Source organism: Hemiscyllium ocellatum, chromosome 7, assembly GCF_020745735.1.
Source record: "Hemiscyllium ocellatum isolate sHemOce1 chromosome 7, sHemOce1.pat.X.cur, whole genome shotgun sequence".
Classification (NCBI taxonomy): Eukaryota; Metazoa; Chordata; class Chondrichthyes; order Orectolobiformes; family Hemiscylliidae; genus Hemiscyllium; species Hemiscyllium ocellatum.
Window position 1 is genome coordinate 39,258,924 of NC_083407.1, and position 14,057 is coordinate 39,272,980.

At 37.4% G+C, this 14,057-nt stretch overlaps 1 protein-coding gene across 1 annotated transcript in view; it reads right to left on the minus strand.

The window, feature by feature from the left end:
* The window catches only part of ubxn4 (UBX domain protein 4), a 58,000-nt gene that overhangs the window by 14,227 nt on the left and 29,716 nt on the right, over positions 1–14,057 (minus strand). Inside the window, exons 8-11 of the mRNA XM_060827840.1 lie at positions 10,485–10,649; positions 9,584–9,702; positions 6,754–6,856; positions 910–1,041 (exon numbers count right to left, since the gene is read on the minus strand). Of these exons, the coding sequence (XP_060683823.1) occupies positions 910–1,041; positions 6,754–6,856; positions 9,584–9,702; positions 10,485–10,649 (519 nt within the window). The remainder of the gene's footprint in view (positions 1–909; positions 1,042–6,753; positions 6,857–9,583; positions 9,703–10,484; positions 10,650–14,057) is intronic.

The window sequence follows — 14,057 nt, forward strand, 5'->3', positions numbered from 1 at the left end:
ACTGTTTTTCTCTCCACACATCCTGCCAGACCTAAGTATCTCCAGCACTTTGTATTTGCTTCAGCTCTCCAGCACTTGCAGTTCTTTGCTTTATTTTATCATTTATTAGAGATAGTTTGTGTTGGCAAGGTTTCCCTGAATATTAAACAGACTCATGCCATACTACAAGTTTTTAAAATTCTGATCTTTGCTAATCTATTTGATCTAAAGTGTGTCTTGTAACGCATTCAAACTTATATTTTACCTGTACAATTCAGACCAGTAAACTCAAGGGCAACCAAGTTCAGAATTCCACAAAAATACTGCTTGAAAATAATCACAAATGACATGTTGAAACATTTAATATACTTGAAAGTTAGCTATGTTTTAAAATGCAATGTAGTAGAATTGGGTACTGATGTATGGAATTTTCAAAAAATGAAGCTTTAAAATTTACTTCAATGATGTTTGCTTTCATTCCAAGGTCAAGGAAGTTCCATTTAATTTGTGCTGTTTTGAAATTCAGAAATATTAAATTACTTTTCAAGCAAATTTCAAGTCTTGGTGATGTTACATGAAGTCAGATGGAGAAAATTCCAAAACATGCTTATCCCTTGATGTGCCAAGTCACATTATTTACTTACTGTTAATCTATTTGTTATCCATGGAGTTTAACTCAATGGGCTATTTTATGCACACAAGTTGCGTATCTTTCCAATAACAAATTGCTTTGTTCTGGTGATGACTGCAAAGAAATTTCTGTGTTTCTAACAGTTCCTAATACCTGTGCTGAATTTTTTACCCTTAGTTTCAATATTCCTTTCTATTTTGGTTTTAATATACTCCATTTATATGAATATAAATATTCTAAACTGTGCTTTACAGGGATGGAGGGAGTAATGGGAGAGAAAAACATTTTCAAAAACATACTGGGACGAGGATGATTGAGGCACTTGGTACCAACTCCAGCTCAGTCAGTGTTTTGCTGTAATCGTCCTTCGTAAATTGCTTCCTTGGAAACGTTATTGCCAATTCAAAGTGTCCATATACACCGCCAACTTGCTGCGAGAAAGCAATTTAAAACAGATAGTGAATTTTTCATAAAATCATTCAGTTGTGCAAAAGTTAGGTGTATACATTGGATGATCAATTGCTGAAAACAGTCAATAAATGAAAATAAATATTTTCCTAGCAAGATCTATTGAATAGTCTTCAAACACTTAAAAATAAACAATAATTTAATTAAATTGCTGGAGAAACATTGGGGGTCTGGCAACATCTGTAGTGAGAAACCTGTGTTCTGAAGGTTAGTTCACTTGAAACGTTAACCATGCTAGCTCTCCATTGATGCTGCCAGATTGGAGTTTCTCCAGCTATTTGTTTTTCTTTCAGATCTCCAAGATCTGTAAGTCTTGGTTTTAATTTACTACAAATTTATATCTCTATAATGCATTTAACATAACAAGACATCATGCGGCAATTCAGAGCAGCATTAAGTGATTCATTTTAGTACCAAACAAATGAGGAAAGGTATTATAAAATGAAGGACACAATTCTAAAGAAAACACTAGAGCAGAGGGTCCTGGGTGCATGAGCTCAAATCATTAAAGATTGCAGGGCTGAGTAATTATTAAAGCACACAGAATCCCAGGATTTCTAATTTCGGATGCAGAAAAGATGATCATAATAAACTTGAATAAAACACAATAAAACTATGATTCAGCTTTAATTGGAGTACAACCTCCAGTGTTGGAATGACACTTCAGGAAAGATGTAAAGGCATTATAGTGAGTGGAGAAAGGATGCAGGTGAATGACTTCAGATATAACAAATATATTTGTTAAGAGAGGAGATGGCAGTTTTCCTTGAAGAAATACAGATCAAGAGGAGTTTTTTAAAAAAATTCACTGAGGATGTGGGCACCTCTAGCTAGGCCAGCATTTATTGATTATCCCTAATTGTCCAAAGGGCAGTAATAGTCAACCACACGGCTGTGGGTCTGGAGTCACATGTAGATTTCCTTCTCCAAAGGTATTAGAGGTCTTCAAAATAACTAAATATTGTGACAGAATAGCTAAAAAGAAGCTGCTTCCATTGATGGAATTAATGATAATTGGCAGACACCAACATATGGTGATTGAAAAAAGGAGCAGCGTAAATGAGCAAAGTATTTTTACGCAAAATGTGGTTAGGATCAAGAATGTACTGCCAGAATTTGTGATGGAGGCAGTCAATTATGGCTTTGAAAATGGAATTGAATAATTCCTAATTATATTTAAAATTCTGAAGAGAAAATATTTGCAGACTATGAGGCAAAGGCGGGGAATGGGAGTAGGTGAGTGACTCTTGTTGACGGTCATTCTTTGCAGTAACCATTGTATGACTATCAAAGTAAAACATGACAACCAAATAGACAGTCAAAACTTTGGTTAAAGTGTTAGGTTTTGAGAATTGCCTGAACATACAGCCAGACACAGATGGTGAATTTAAAATCAATGATGGTGAAGTGGCACAATCAACAGAGTGCACATATTGCAGAGGGTTGAGAGGTTGGAAGAGAGGTTACAGATAGAGAAAAGTTGGGTCATAAAATGACCAAAGGTTTTGCTTAACTGGGAGCCAGCTGACATCATGAGAATCTTTTTCCTGTGACAGACATGTCTAAGACTAGAAGACAAAAGTTTAAGGTCAGGAGGAAGTGATTCAGAGAGGATCTGAAGAAAGAAATCTTTTCACCCAGGGGGTGATAGAAAAATGAAACATGTTGCCTGAGGGTGGAGGAGGAAAGTACTCTCAACATTTAAGTAGTTAAAAATCACAACACCAGGTGATAGTCCAACAGATTTATTTGGAAGCACTAGCTTTCAAAATGTGGCTCCTTCAGGTGGTTGTGGAGAATAAGATCATAAGACACAGAATTTACAGCAAAAGTTTACTGTGTAATGCAGTGGGGTAACCTGCAGTGTGACATGAGCCCAACACACACACACACAAACACAAACAAGTTTGTGGGGTGAATTTGTACTTGCAGAATTCAATTTTATTTTGCTCAAAAACTGCACGATCCATGTAAAATTTGGTATATCCGTTTTTTAGATTATAATCTGTCTGAACATTGTGGCACTCAGGCACCTCACACCTTCAATGAATTATCTTGGCTGACATGACACCAATTGTTAAAGCTCATTTCAGAATGTAATTTTAAAAAAACTTCTGTGATTTACGTAGGAAAGAACTAAAACCCAACATGTTCATTCGAAAAGATGAGAGACTTAAACAATTCAAGTCTTTTTCAACATATAATTTCAGTTACATCACACTAAACTTTTGCTATAAATCCTGCATCTTATGATCTTATATACTCCACAACCACCTGAGAGCAGCTGTCCGAAAGCTAGTGCTTCCAAATAAACCTGTTGGACTATAACCTGGTGTTGTGTGATTTTTAACTTTGTACAACCCAGTCCAACACCGAGTACTGTGCGCATTTTTGGGCCCCACATCACAAGGAGGATGCATTGGCTCTGGAGTGAGTTCAGAGGAGGTGGTTCATGAGAATGGTCCCAGGAACGAAACACATGGGGAACATTTGAGGACTCTGGATCTATAGTCTATGGGAGTTTAGAAGGATTGTGTGTGGGAGGGTATCTAATTGAAACTTACAGAATACTGAATGGCCGGGACAGAGTGGATATTGGGAAGATGTTTCTATTGGTAATCAAGACTAGGAACTGAAGACACACTTTAGACTAAAGGGGAGACTTTTTAGAATGGAGGTAAGGAGACACTTCTTCAACCAGAGTAGTGAATATAAGGAACTCACTGGCACAGAAGGCTGTGGAAGTCAGGTCATTGAGCATATTTAAGACAGAGGTAGATGATCGAATGGCAGAGCAAACTCGAACTGAATAACCTCATTTCTGCTCCTATTTCTTATGGTCTAATGGGCAATGGGTGAACAGAATTTGTGGTGTTAGGATCTTGGCAGAAGTGTTTCGAATAAAAGCATTATAATAATCCTTTAAATTTTTGCTTTAGTGGAAACATTTGAGTTTAATTAGCTATATTTTCACTGACCCAAGGTTCCAAATGGATTGCTAAATATTAACTTAAAAACTTCAATCAACTTTAATGTTTTGAATCAACAATTCAGTTAATTTTGATTTGCTGTTCGAAAATTTGCTCTTTGGATCTAAAGTTTGGAACCTGCTAACAATCAGCATTTGAATTTTATTCTTGGTTCCAGTGAAAATATTTGCACAAAATAAAACATAAAATATATTAATAATACCATAGTAAGGGCACCTCTGAACAAAAGTGATCATGTTAGAATTTCACAATGAGTTCAAGGGTGAGAAATATGGAAATAAGATTAGATTAGATTAGATGATGTAAAGTGTGGAAACAGGCCCTTCGGCCCAACAAGTCCACACCGACCCTCCAAAGAGCAACCCACCCAGACCCATTCCCCTACATTTACCCCTTCACCTAACACTATGGGCAATTTAGCATGGCTAATTCATCTAACCTACACATCTTTGGACTGTGGGAGGAAACCTGAGCACCCAGAGGAAACCCACGCAGACACGAGGAGAATGTGCAAACTTCACACAGACAGTTGCTTGAGGCGGGAATCGAACCCAGGTCTCTGGTGCTGTGAGACAGTAGTGCTAACCACTGTGCCACAATGCCACCCTTAGCAATAAAACTTAACATGAAACAGGATGAAGGTAAGGCAGCCTAAAACAGTGGCAGTAATACAAGCTGCTATTTCATAATTCTCTACAAAATTCTAATCTGTGGCTAATAGAAGTAGTTTAGCACTCTATCATGTAAAAACAAATGGCTCACAATTCTGCAAAGATGAAATAGTAGGTCAGAAGACTGTACAAGTTTTAGAAATCAGCAATTATTTTAAGAAGTGAGAACACTGATTATGACAGAGAGCTAGCTAGAAATAAGGATAACATAGCAAGAGTTTCTAAAAACTTAAAAATGAAAACCAAAGTGAATGGTGACCCTGTACAGGATGACAGTAGGGAACTAATAATGGGAAGCAAGGAATAGGTGGAAATGTTGACAAGGCGGCACCTACTGAAAGAATCCTAAAAAAGCTGAAAATCAAGAGGAAAAAGGGAAGAAGAAATATCACGATTACAACGGACAGATTGGAGTCAATCTTACCAAATTCACTGGATTTTAAAAACTATCATAATCAAAAAAACCACAAATGCAACATTTAGTTTAAAGAAAGAAGGCAGGCAGAAAGCATGAAACTACAGGCTATATATTTGTCTTAAGGAAAATGCTCAAAATGATTAAGGAAATATGAACAAGACATTTAGAAAATCACAATAGAATCCAACAGAGTCAGAATGGCATTGTGAAAGGGAATTTATGTTTGACTAATTTATTAGAATTCCTTTGAGCAAGAAACAAGCAGGGTGGATGATGAGGAACCAAAAGATATAGTGTATTTGAATTTCCAAAAGGTATTCGAAAAAGATGCCATATAAATGATCAAACAACATAGGAGTTGTGTTGTCGGTATTAAAAATTAGCATGAAGAGTGCATTGATTAACTAACAGAAAGCAGAACTACGATAAAGAGCCTTCTTTCAGATTGGTGAACAGTAACTAATGGAGTGCCATAAAGATCAGTGCTGTGATCCCAGCTATTTAAAATCTGTATTAACCATTTGTATTTCGGGACCGAGCATATGCTAGCTAAACGTGCGGATGACACAAAGTTGATATGAAAGCTAACAATGAGAAGGACACAAAAAGTTATTTGTTGAGTGTGTGCAGGAAAGTAGAAAATGGGAGTATAACATGAGAAAATGCGAATGTTTTCATTTTGGTGAGAAGCAGAATTTTTAAAACAACATGTATTGGAGAGGGTCTGCAGTAGTTTTATGAAACAGAGGGATTAGTGTCCTGGTATATAAATCTCGAAACATCAGCATACCAGTATCACGCGTGATAAGGTAGACAAATAAAATGATTATAAAGGGAACAGTGTATAAAAGCAGGGAAGTGTTGGTGAACTGTACAGGGCAACATCTTGAATTTTGGCCTCCTTACCTCAGGAGGAATGTATCTTATTGCAAGCAATTCAGGTTTGAGTGACGAATTCATGGGATGAAAGATTTGTCCTTTGAGGAAGGCTTCAGAGGTTAGCCCTATACACAGTTGAGTGAAAGAAAGTTAATCTCATTGAAACATATAAGATTCTGAGGGGGCTGAACAGTGATTGCTGGGAGAATTTTCTACATGGGAATGAACCTGGAACTGGGGGTAGGCAAAGTTTAAAAAGTCAGATAGAGATTAGGAGTATTCCTCTCAGAGTTGTTAGCCTTTGTAATCTCTTTCCCAAAGGATGGCTTTCAAGGTTGAGGTAGAAAACATTTTGATCAACAAATTAAATGGAATGGAGACAGGAAGGAAAATTGAGTTAAGCCCACAATCAGATCAGCTATTTCAGTGAATAGTGGAGCAGCCTCAAGAACGCTAATGGTCTACTTCTGCTCCTATTTCTAGTGGTCTATGATCATTAAGTGTATCTGGTGCTGTTACTTTGTCCCAAAGTGCTAAAAAGATTAAAAACAGTAGTAATAGATGAGGGAAGTTTAATTATTATCAGTCAGTAGGAAGATTTAGGAAAAGTCAGTGCAATGAAGGATAAGATAATAAAAATGTAAAGCATGGTACAGCTTCAAATGAGGATCCATACAATTCAAGAATGAAACACCAATTTTATCATTTTGTTTTTACCGATTCTGCAAACTGCCTCGCTTCTAATAAAGTGGCATCTGCTGAGAATTGGTTTGTAAAGGAAGATCCATCAGGGAGTCTAAACTGGATTCGGCACATATTACTACAAAACAAAAGACAGTATTTTAACCAGTTTGTCGTAAACATAGTATTTGATTATGTAACTCCAAGTTTGAACTCACCACATTGAAAACACAAAAATCTTAAAGGCTGATCAATACCTGATGAGGTTCTCATGATTTTACAAATGGGATCAATGGAAGCCCAATTTTATACTCCTGAAAGCCTGATGAAGAATGATAAAACAGGAGGCAATCTTTACACACCTTTATCCGGAAATAAAAAATCAAAATGCGAACCACAAACTCCAAATATAGTTGCAGCCCAATACTATTTATAGAAGTTCAAGTAAGTACAAGTTAGTGTTGACTATCTGCATCCAACCAATGTAAAATATTATCTTTGATGGTTTATCTAAAGATATTAATTTAGTACTCATTGCAACATTTTGAATGTTTGTTTTGCATATTGAATGTTTAATTTATAAATTCAAATACAGCAATTCCTGAACATATGATATTAAAATGTTACTAAATATGCTCTGTAGACTTTACAATACCAGCAGTTCAATTCCGGATACTGACAATGATACAGATCTTTATATACTGCATTGCTTTTGACTTCTCAGAAATTCTGTTTTTTAAAAAACCCTAAATAATGCTGACTCCTCAAATGGCTCAGATAAAAACAGCGAGATTTGAGGCCTAGTTTCTAATCAGGGCTCAAATCTTTTATGTTAGGAATTCCATGTTTGCTGAAAGATGACGATAACTTGACACCGATTCATTTACATTTTGGTTTATCTGAATATGGGATGTTTTTACAATGTATCTATGCTGAATAATTGAAAAATAAATTAATTATTTTTCCTGGATAAATTCTGTCACTTAAGTTTAACCTCCCCTCAACTTTATCCTGCTCCTTGGGTCTAGCAAAGCCCACAGCTTCCTTGGTACTAATACTTAGTACTTTGTTCTTGCCACATTACATTGCTGTATTCTTGAAGGCCATGAGTTTAGGAACCAAGATGAGCTGTTGTGTAATGCTGCTACAGAGCTATTTTTCATGAGGCTAGATTGGGTGAGACAGCAGCCATCCATGGCTTGCAGTTACCCACATGCAACATCAGAAGCATTTTTGTTGTCTGAACACTTCCTCTTGGTGATAGGCTGGGAATGGAAAGGAGGAATCCAGGTAATCTTGATATCTTCCCTTTGCGTCCGCCACCTCTCCAAATGCCTATCTGGTTATAACTGTAACCACAACATCCTCTGGAGGGACTCCTCACCACAATGGTGGTCCAGTACCTCTGCTCCTTTTTATTTCAAATATGAAAGTGCTGACCTCAACATGAAGGTGTCTCCTATCCCTGCTTGATGCAACAGCAAATTACAGTACCTTCAAGAATAAAAGGCTACAAATTATCCCTATAGTTTTGACAGCAAATCCACCATTGCTAATTGGTGGCAATTGCAACAATTGGCCATTCATTAGTAAATCCTGCTTAAATCTATATTGTGACTGATCCCAAAATGCATGAGATCAGGATGTACATCTGAACTGTTGAAACCCCAACCTAAAACAGAAAATCTGCTCTGAGCAGAACTACATTTGTGAAATGGAGTGGGAAATAGGAAGCAAAGGAATAAAACCTAAATCCCTTAACTACTAATTAAGAGACCTTAGAGGAAAGCGTGCCAAGTAAATATCCTCAGTATAAATCAGCAAAAGAATTTGATTCATGAAGTATGTTCAATGAATGGGAAACAGAGTTAAAAAAAATTCAGAGAAACTGGACATATGCAGGTTAGCCCAGTATTGTGTCACCCATTCACAAAAACCCTCAAGGTAGCAGTGGTGAATTGTTTTGTCACGATAGTGTGGGGAAGCTACAAGCATCAAATAATCAGAAATTTATCTGCAGCCCTTGCTCTTCTTAGTAGAGATTACTGATTTGGAAGGTGCAGTCAAAGCAGCTCTGTTGAGTTTCTGGCTGTGCAAAGCCTTAGGGCCCCTGAAAATGTTCTGACATTAGCAGAATAAAAAAAGCTGAACTCCAGAACTACCTGTGCTCCTGGGAAAGCTGCTCCAGTAGAGCTGCAACATTGGTATCTACTAGATAATGCAGAAAAATTCAAACTGGCCAATTACAGTAAAGTTAAAGCTACTCCACACCAATGGCCAAGTGATTGAAGAGGGTGATGAGAGTGTTGTTACATGGTAATAAAAATACTCAGTGACCTCTTCAGTTTGGGTTTTGTCAGGACCACTCAGCTCCTGCCCTTATCATGACCTTGACATGGACAAAAGAGCTGCATTCCAAAAGTGAGGTGAGGTGACTGCCCTTGAAATTACAGCTGCATTTAAGAGTGTATGGCACCAACAGCTCTAGAATTGAAGTCGAAAGGAAAATAAAAATCAGTAAGAACTCTCCAGTGGTTCAGTCATATCCAGAAAAACAGAAGATGGCTATAGTTGGCAGAGATCAATCATGTTAATCCAAGACATTGTTGCAAAAGTTAAACCTTCCAGCACTTTAGAAATACAAGTTGGGTAACCAAAATATTTTCTCACAATCTCTTGTGCAAAGACTGAATTCAGCCAAAAAGTGAATACCTGATATTAAAACGTACATATAAAAACAGAAATTACTGGAAAAGCTCAGACATGCTGAGCTTTTCTGGCATTTTCGGTCTGATTTCCAGCATCTGCAGTTCTTTTGGTTTTGATTAAATATACACACTTTGATATGTTTTGTTGAATGCTATACCTTCTTTCTTTTTTATTCCTTGCTTCTTCAGTGGCTTGCCTCTGCAGCTCTGCTGCTTTTCTGGCTGCTTCAGCTTCCTCCTTTGTCTTTGCATAGCGTGCAGCTCTCTCTGCACGGTCCTAATAAGAAAATTCTGTCCAGTTATTACTAGATATTATTGTTCATTTCATTGAATCATTTATGTTAGCATAAATCATAATATAACACTCAAGCTTCTTCATATCAAAGCTTTAGATATTTAACAATTTAATCTTTAACAAAGAGCATCCTAAACATTCTAACATTGTCATCCAAGTAGGAAATAAGTCCATGTAAATTTAAATTGAAAAATAAATGATTTGACTTTATAACTTTAGATCTGTTGATTCTAGTTTTGATAAATTTAAGGAAAAGACAGTATAGTTCCAAAACAAACTTGGGTATGATTTTAGATTAAGGGTTCAGAACTAAGCACAGATGGCAGATTTTTTGGACGCACTCAGTCTTGTTTTTAAAAATCCATTTCCTTACAATATTTACATGATTAAATTAATTGGCACATCACTCTGCACAACCAGTAGTTTTAGAACACAGACTATTCCAGGCCTGAATTATAGTTTCAGCTGTTGTGGATAAAAGTGTTGACATAACAGCGGAAAATTGAATTACTACCATTTCACTTCAGTTGAATGCATCTTTGGATATGCTGATTGTAACACTGGGATAACGCTATCCAAAAATGTAACTACTGATTAGATCACTTTACCTTAAATAGATAAGATGACTTTTGCTGCACTGAAGCTGTGAGATAAATGGAGACTAATGTGTTCTCCTAAACAGTGATATTTGGCTTTTATGCAGGATGGAATTTCAAAACTTAGTTAAGGAATTAAACAAGATACTTAATGGTCAAAGCACAAACCAATGCAATCTGCTGTCTTATCCTTTCTCGTGCTAAACGCTCTTCTTCTTTATCTCGGCTTCGTTCCTCAAGCATTCTTTTTGTCCTGTCTTCCTCTTGCTTTCTTTTGAATTCCACCATTTCCTTGCCAACCTTCCTACGCTCAATTTCAACCTTAATTTCATTCTGAAAAGAATATATTTTTGAAATGGTTATAAAATGAGAAATTCATTAATTTAACAAGTTAATATATTTTAACTGTAATTTTCTCTTAGACAAAGTCAAATAAAGCCTACTCAGTTTAAAAAGCACTTAGATGGTGGTGTCCTTCATAACTACTGTAGTGTAATTGTTGAAATTTATGAAACAGGGTACTTTCCTGCTCTGTACGAAATAATAAGGCGGCTCAACTATTGACAATACCCAAAACTATTGCTTATCCTCTGTTCCACAGGTTTGGGAACATATAATGCTGCTTTTCTGCCCTTGTCCTGCCTACCATCTTTCTTTAAATTTTGGATCTAAATTTAGAAAGAGGAAATACACAGGTATCCAAATACTATAACCCAAAGCATTGCCAAACATTTCTATGACAAGGTAGGTGTAAACATTCATTTGAAGTAGTTTGAACACCACTTCCCCAAGATACTTGACAAAAACAGTTTCAGAAATAGTCTTGATACACTGTATTATAAATGAATACATAAAAATTAGCTCAAGCATTGCCACAGCAGTTCAGTAAATATGAACATCTTCAAATCCACCACACACAAGTGACGGATAATAAAATGCAATACTCTATGCTTAAGTTTAGTACAGCTGGCTCCAGAGATGTTAAAATTATAATTCTATATATTTTGCTTCATGACAGATGTTCCTACTTTTTAAGAATGAACTCAAGATTGCTACATAATGTACTTTGACAGCAAATAAACAATAGCTATCCTTCTCTATACTCTGTGGATGAAACACTTATTTCAAACCACAATACTCCCTAACATACATCTTTCAGATGATAGAACTGAATTATGCAGCATTTCTTTACTTGTAGATTTTAATGCAACAAGAATTAGAATATCCAAAATACAAGGCAACATATACTTGTTATCTAACTTTTCAGGGCCGTGGCAATTATTTCATTTAGGTAGATAATCATGAAAAGCAAACTTCCTAAAAGCCAAGAGTAGTCTTTTTTTTATTTTTAAGGCAGTTGGGTACCAAGATCAGGGAAACATTCATCACTGAAGTTGTCAGGTTAATAACTACCCTTTGTGAAGGTGTGAAAATTTATTCAGGTATCTGTCGGACCGTTTCAAGAGAATGTTTTTGCATAGTGGTGCAATTCACAACTGAAATGAACTCGAAACTCTTGCAGAGAAAGCCAGGCTGAACTGATAAGAAACAGTTAAAAATTGGTGATGGATGACTTTGCTCTTGCAGCATAGACCATATTATCCATGCTTTTCAAAAATAACGATTTCGCTCTGTGTTTTTTTAGCTTGATTATATTTTAAATCTGAACTCAAATTTGCAAACCACATAAACAGTATTTCTTTTTGTAAGTGTATCTATTCATGGATTGAGTACCTCTAGCTATCTAGGCCAGTGCTTATCTTGAGAAAGTAGCAGTCAGCTGCAGTCCTTGGCATGTAAGTACGGCCATAGTGCCGTTAAGGAGGGAGTGCCAGGATTTTGACTCTACCTCAGTGAAGGTATAGCGATATAGCAACAAGAAAGGAATGTGCATGGCTTAGAGGGGAGCATGTGATGTAGGTGATGGTACTCCCACTAATTTGCTTGTCCTTCTTGGTGGCAGAAACTCTATATTGAGGAAGTGTCAAATGATATCCAGACACTGCTGAAGACACTGGATGTTGCAAAGGACCTTGATACACCCCAGCAATGGTACAAAAGACATACTCCAGAAATTCCTTATCAACCTGTTCCAGTGCAGCTGCACACTGGCATCCATCCAACAATATGGGCAATTGCCCAGATACATTCTGTCAACATAAGAAACAGTGCTAATCCAACTGGTAAACATCAGCAAAATGGTGGAAAGGATCGATGACGGTGCTATTACATAACAATTAGTCAGCAATGACCTGTGCATTGACACTTTGTTTTCAAGCTCTTGACCTCATTGCAGTTTTGTTCCAGAAATGGAGAGAATAGCCAAACTTGAGAGGACATAACAATAACTATCCTTGACTGGCCCCAAGCTAAATAACTAAAGAGTGGCATCTGTGATTCTCAGGAGGCAGAGATGTATCATCGATTTGATACTTCTGCTGAAGGTGGATGTAAGCGATTCAGCCTCATCTTTTGTGCCATTGCGCTGGGCTACTCCATTGAGGATGGGAATACCTACAAACCCTCCATCTTGTTCATGATTTTTAATTATCCACCACCATCATGACTAGATGCAGCACGGCTAGAGAGCTCAGACCCGATTCCTTTGTATTCATTCATGGGATATGGACAATGCTGACTGGTTGGCATTTATTGCTGGCCCATAGATGATCTCGAGAAAGTGGTGGTGAGCTGCCTCTTGAACCGTTGCAGTCCACATGATCCCTTAGAGATGTCATTCCAGAATTTTGACCGACTGACACGAAGAATGTCAACATATTTCCAAGTCAAGATGGTGAATGACTTGGAGAGGAACTTGCTGATGATGGTGCTCCCAAATATCTGTTGTCTTTATCCTTTGAAAGCCAGTGTTTGGGTTTAGAAGGTGCAGTCTAAGGATCTTAGGTGAATATTTGCACTGCATCTTATCATACACACTGCTACTGAACATCAGTGGTGAAGGGAGTGGATATGGTGCAAATCAAGTGGGCTGCTTTGTCCGAGATAGTCTCAAGCAGCTTGAGTGTTGTTGGAGCTGCAACCACCCAGGCAAGTGGGAAGTATTCACACTCACCAGACTTATGTTTTGTAGATAAAGAACAGATGTTGGGGAATCAGGGGCCAGTTAGTCGCTGCAGTATTCAGAGCCTCTAATGTGCTCCTGTAGCCAGTATTTATGTTGTGAGCCCAGTTGAGTTTTTGGTCAATGGTAACCCCAAAGATGTTAACAGTGGGAGATTCAGTGATGCTCACACTATTGAATGTCAAGAAGCGGTGGTTAGAGTGTCTCTTATTGGAAATGGTCTTTGCCTGAAATTTATGGGGTAAAAATGTTACTTGCCATTTGTCAGCCCAAGCCTGGACATTGTCCAGATCTTGTGGCATTTGAACACAGACTGCTTCAGTACCTGAAGACTTGTGAATTGTGGTGAACATGGTGCAATCATCAGGAATTATTCCCACTCCATCCTCATCATGGAATGAAGGTCATCGATGAAGCAGCTGAAGGTGATTGGTCCTCTGACACTATCTCCTGTAGAGATATCCTGGAGCTGAAATGGCTGACCTCCACAACCATGGTCTTCCTATGTGTCAGGTATAATTCCAACCAGTGGAGAGTCTGTCCCCTAATGCCCATAGGTTTGCTAGGGCTCCTTGATACCATACTTGGTGGAATGTGGCTTTGATGTCAAGGACGGTCATTCTCACCAAACTTGTTTTGTCCACGTTTGAACAGAGGCT